Here is a 6,000-nt window from a genome sequence, read left to right as displayed (position 1 = left end):
TCAGGTTAAGAACTTTGCTTCAGGATGAGAACAGAAATCGTGCTCTGGCAGCAGCGGGAGGCCCCATTAGATAAAGTGGTGATTCAGGTTAAGAACAGTTTCAGGTTAAGAACGGACCTCCGGAACGAATTAAGTACTTAACCCAAGGTACCACTGTAAAATAAAGATTCCAAAACGTCTTGGACCAGTCTTGCACATGCATGCACACCATCTCCATCCTGGCAAGTAAGTTGCAATGTGCTAGTCCTCAGCGTTCTTGGGCAGTTCCAAGACTGAGTACTAGCTGGATCTCTCTGTTCACTGGGGCAAGCAGATAGATTCTAGATAGCAGCATTAGTTGCTATGAAATCAAAATCACATTGAACGTATTGTTTGCGCTCTGTAGCGCAAATTTGAATATTTGATTTTCCAGGTATGGAATGGGCGCCATTTCCGAGAAACGCTTTTGTGGATCAGACCTATATGCAACAGATATATTACGTATGAATATGCCATGCATGACGGAAGCAAGTTCTGCAGTCTCGTTTCAAGGAGAAACATGGTGGAATTTACATCAGCTCAAGCATAATTTGGCCACAATAAGGAATTTTTTTTTCATGGTATGGTTATTTTCCACCTAGTCCTTTTGATACGTTGGCCCCCAATTTGCAAAATGTAACCGTTCCAAAATACAGGTGGCTTTCACTTTTGCAAGATTAAATATACTGCCTTCAGCTGTAACTTGAGGGCCGATTTCAAAAAATCCCGCTGGAAAAACGCTTATGTCCATGTGGAGATGGCAGTATTGAATCATTAGCTCATGTGCTGCCAGCTTTCACTTTTTATAAAGATTTGAGGAGTGAGGTTATTACCCCTCTACTGCTATCCATACCAGCTCTCACGACCATTGCTACTGTGTTGTTTTCTTCTAGCAGATCAAGATAACCTGGTGACAGCAAAAACTGCAAAATAAAAAATTAGCAGGGGCAATTATAATAAGATCTATTATTGGATTATTGGCGGAAACCTCTAGAATGTATTTTGTATGTTTTTTTACCTGTGTCTTCAATACATTGTATTTTATTTTATTGCTATGGCTAGTGGCTGATGCAAATTCTTCTGACTGTGATTCGATATGTTTTCAAGGAGAAACAAGGTGGGATTCACAGCAGCTCAAGTATACACAAGCAAGAACGGCTTGCACTTCTGGAAAAAAGCCAGCGTGTGAATTCAGCGTGGCTTTTGTATCTCTTCGAGGGTTAATTGGAGAAAGTGCAGTGTGTTTTAAATCATTTGGGTTAAGAGTTTGTTTGTTTGCTTTAATGTCCCTGACATTGCACACTCAACCTCATTTTATCTCATAGGGTTATTGTAAGGACAAAAGGGGAGGGGCTTTGGTAAGCCTGTTGCACGAATTCCGACTGAAATTCTTGCACATTCGAAATAGATACGTGTGCGCACATCCGTGTCTGCCAAGGCGAGGCAAGAGAGGACAAACCCGGCGACAAACTCGCGTTTTCCACGCTCAACGTGCTCGGATTTCTCGGCCCCTCCCTCCTCCCCCCTCCCCCTCTTCCGATGAGAAGTCTTAAAAAGCGTCCGCGTCAACGCGAGGAAGATTGGCCTAGCTGGCTTTCCGTACTGGGAGCCCTAACAGCGTGAGAGTTGAAGAGAGCGAGTCTTCCTTCGCCGCCGCCGCCGCCGCGGTCGCCGCCGCCTGTGGATTGGAACTTCCACGCTCGCGGGATTCGAAACGTCACAATGGCTCAGAACGTTCAGAATGTAACACTTTCTCTCACGCTGCCCATCACTTGCCACATTTGCCTGGGAAAGGTAACGGCACCTTGCGCTCGAGATGCAACCGCCCCCCACCCCCACCCCAAAGAAGGGACACTTTGAAGCGTGCGTGGTCCTCGGGAGAAAGCCATGCCTTGCCAGGGAGGAGAGCGAGAATGGATTCCAAGGAGGATTTCCTCTCTCTTTCCCCCCAAAAAGCTGTCGCGTTTCCCTCTGACACGTAGCCGATTGTTCCCCGGTTCCCAGATTTGTCCCTGCAGTTCGCCGGAACCTCGTGTGTGTGGCTGCTTTTAGAGCCAGGAGGAGAGGAGGAAGGGAGGCCTTAGCTGGACCGTTGCCGTGTCGGAAAGATTCGCTTCCGCTTTTCAAGACTTATTGGGCTGTACAGTACTTAAATGAGGACGCGTTCACTTTTTGTAAAATGAAGGGAAGCTCCTGTGATGAAGGGTCGGCGGGGGGTGGGGGCGAAACAAAGACTTCCCCCTTCCTCGTTTGTTTCGAGTTTTAAAAAAATTATTATTTTAGAGTGGTTGGAAATTGCTTGGATCAGAGTTGATGCCTTGTCAGTGGTTTTGAGAGACGAGCTTTCCAATGTGGGTTTCTGCAGGCTGAGAATCTGCTAGTAACAAGGTAGGCCAAATAATATGGAGTAGAAGCCTAGGCCAGACAGACTCCCCCCCCCCTTTAAGGACAGCCCTGCTTGCTTCACTAAGCTCTCCACAACCAATAATGTTATAGGAGTTCAGCTGGAGTTTGTTTGTTTGTTTCCTCTTGCTTTCTACCTTCGTTTATGGCATGTATGCTGAGAAAATGTTGACCAGCACTGCAAGAAATGATCCTGAGCTATGATTTCAGATCTTATTTACAACCACTCTGTGGCCTGCTGTCTTCTTTTCCTCCCTCCCAATCTGTTTGTTATGATGTTTAGTCGTGTCCGAATCTTCGTAACCCCATGGACCAGAGCACGCCAGGCACTTCTGTCTTCCACTGCCTCCCGCAGTTTGGTCAAACTCATGCTGGTCGCTTCGAGAACACTGTCCAACCATCTCGTCCTCTGTCGTCCCCTTCTCCTTGTGCCCTCAATCTTTCCCAACATCAGGGTCTTTTCCAGGGAGTCTTCTCTTCTCATGAGGTGGCCAAAGTATTGGAGCCTCAGCTTCAGGATCTGTCCTTCCAGTGAGCACTCAGGGCTGATTTCCTTCAGAATGGATAGGTTTGATCTTCTTGCAGTCCATGGGACTCTCAAGAGTCTCCTCCAGCACCATAATTCAAAAGCATCAATTCTTTGGCGATCAGCCTTCTTTATGGTCCAGCTCTCACTTCCACACATCACTACTGGGAAAACCATAGCTTTAACTATACAGACCTTTGTTGGCAAGGTGATGTCTCTGTTTTTTAAGATTCTGTCTAGGTTTGCCATTGCCTTTCTCCCAAGGAGCAGGCGTCTTTTAATTTCGTGGCTGCTGTCACCATCTGCAGTGATCATGGAGCCCAAGAAAGTAAAATCTCTCACTGCCTCCATTTCTTCCCCTTCTATTTGCCAGGAGGTGATGGGACCAGTGGCCATGATCTTCGTTTTTTTGATGTTGAGCTTCAGACCATATTTTGCGCGCTCCTCTTTCACCCTCATTAAAAGGTTTTTTAATTTCTCCTCACTTTCTGCCATGTTTGTTATGATACTTATGGGAAACTGTGTTCGCCGAATAGACCTGCAACCCTGTTTTCAGCAGGCTCTGTATACACATTGAAAGTTTGTGGCCGTGAGTATGATGGAGCTTGTTGGAAAACTTTCCCCCTCTTTCAGATCTGGTGGTGGCTTTTCTCATGGAGAGAGGAGTGTCTCCTTCTTTGGCGATCACTCGTAGCTGAGTAAGATTGTCTTCCATGAACACGATCTTAATGATGTGTCCATAAGTGACTGTGGAGGCCAATTCTGGATCCACACGTCCTTACACAGTGGGGACATAGGTTTCTGGGTGGGAGTTGATCACGGCGAGTGTTTGCCTTCCTCTTAGCACATTTCTCCCTTTCGTCCTGAGTTCAAACGTCTTCAAAGTTCATGACACCTTTGGCAAAGGCTGTTCTCTAATTGGAGCACTCACAGGCCAGTGTTTCCCAGTGGTCAGTGCTTATACTTTATTTTTTTAGATTTGCCTTGAGAGTGTCTTTAAACCTCTTTTGTTGACCACCAGCATTATGTTTTCCATTTTTAAGTTTGGAATAGAGTCGTTGCTTTGGAAGACGATAATCAGGCATCTGCACAACATGACCAGTCCAACAAAGTTGATGTTGAAGAATCATTGCTTCAGCACTGGTGATCTTTGCTTCTTCCAGTACACTGACATTAGTTCGCCTGTCTTCCCAAGTGATATGCAATTTTTTTCGGAGACACCGTTGATGGAAACTTTCAAGGAGTTGGAGATGGCGTTTATAAGTGGTCCATGTTTTACAAGCATACAGTAAGGTTGGTAGTGCAATAGCTTTGTAAACAAGCATTTTGCTTTCCCTGTGAATGCCCCGGTCCTCAAAACCTCTGCACTTCAATCAGGAGAAAGCTGCACTCATAGAGCTCAGGTGATGCTGGATTTTGGCATCATTGTTGGCCCTTGTGGAAAGATAACTGCCCAGGTAGGAGAAGTGATAGACACTTAGCAATGTTACACCATTGAGTTGGATTTGTGGCACTGCAAGGGGTTGTTTTGTGCTTGTTGGTGCAGCACCCTGGTTTTTTGGATGTTGAGCGATAGGCCAAGCTTCTCATAAGCTTCTGCAAAGATGTTTAGGATGGTTTGGAGGTCATCCTCTGAGCGTGCGCACACTACGTTGTCATCAGCATACTGAAGCTCTATGATGGAAGTTATGGTAACCTTACTCTTTGCTTTCAGCCTACTCAAGTTAAAGAGCTTTCTATCTGTTCGATATATGGTTTCTACCCTGGTGGGGAGTTTTCCTTCAACAATGTGTAGGATCATGGCAATGAAAATAAATAATAAATAGAGTTGGGGCGATAACACATCCCTGTTTAACACCTGATCCCACTGTGAATGGTTCACTTTGAGAGCCATTGTTATCTGCTATTGTTGCTGTCATACTATCACAGAGACGCCGAAGAATGTTCACAAATTTATCTGGCCAGCCAATTTTCAGAAGAACAGTCCACAGGGTATTACGATTTACAGTGTCGAAGCCCTTACAGTGGTGCCTCGCAAGACGAAATTAATCCGTACCGCGAGTCTCTTCGTCTTGCGGTTTTTTCGTCTTGCGAAGCACAGCTATTAGCGGCTTTAAGAAAAAGGAAACAAACTCGCAAGACGTTTCGTCTTGCGAAGAAAGCCCATAGGGAAATTCGTCTTGCGGAACGACTCAAAAACGGAAAACTCTTTCGTCTAGCGAGTTTTTCGTCTTGTGAGGCATTCGTCTTGCGGGGCACCACTGTAGTGAGGTCAGTAAACACCATATACAGGGGTTGGTTTTGCTCTCTGCATGTTTCTTGAAGCTGTTGAGCCATGAAAATCATGTCTACTGTCCCCCTAGAAGGTTGAAAACCATTTTGGGATTCAGGAAGGGTAGCCTTGGATATAGTTAGGAGATGGTTTGCTAAGATCCTTGCAAGAATTTTGCAGGTCACAGCTAATAAAGAGATGCCTTCATAGTTTCTGCTATCCGTTCTATCACCTTTTTAAAAAAGGTTGATAATTTTGGCAACCCTAAAGTCTGCTGGGATCTCCTCTCCCAGATTTTTTCGATGAGCTTGTGAAGTTGTTGTGTAAGTTCAGTTCCACCCACTTTGAAGACTTCGGCAAGTATCCCATCAGGTCTACTGGCTGTTGATTTTCATTTGATTAATAGCTGTGCACAACTCTCCCAGGTTTGGAGATACTGCAAGCTCATCTTCAATTTGTTTTTGCGGGATTTGTGAGAGGACCTTGGCCGCTACAGGGGTGTTGTAGTTAAGGAGATGCTGGTAATGTTCTTTCCAGTGCAATGCAATAGCTTCTTTATGTTTTTCCTTTAAAAAAATAAATAAAACAGAATGCTTTATAAACATGTTAAAAACTTAGAAACATACCCGAATAAAAACCATACACCAATATGAGAACATTCTGATTTTTTAAATTACTGATACAGAAACATGAGTGGAGGTTGAGTCCTTATGGACTATAAATCTTTTATAATGATTATTGTTTTTAGACGGAAAAGCCACCATTAAATATTTTCCCCTGC

General features: G+C 44.7%; 1 protein-coding gene across 2 annotated transcripts in view; it reads left to right on the top strand.

The window, feature by feature from the left end:
* Positions 1-1,622: 1,622 nt before the first annotated feature.
* Positions 1,623-6,000, top strand: part of OBI1 (ORC ubiquitin ligase 1) — a 30,693-nt gene continuing 26,315 nt past the window's right edge. The window contains exon 1 of one of the 2 annotated variants that reach the window (XM_082218631.1): positions 1,623-1,812. In XM_082218631.1, the coding sequence (XP_082074757.1) occupies positions 1,741-1,812 (72 nt within the window). In that variant the 5' untranslated portion in view covers positions 1,623-1,740. Of the gene's footprint in view, positions 1,813-2,084; positions 2,407-6,000 lie in introns of those variants that run through there. The other variant, XM_082218632.1, reaches the window with a different exon arrangement.

Source organism: Podarcis vaucheri (genome assembly GCF_965113315.1).
Source record: "Podarcis vaucheri genome assembly, chromosome: 4".
Classification (NCBI taxonomy): Eukaryota; Metazoa; Chordata; class Lepidosauria; order Squamata; family Lacertidae; genus Podarcis; species Podarcis vaucheri.
This window is presented reverse-complemented; position numbering and strand designations above follow the sequence as displayed.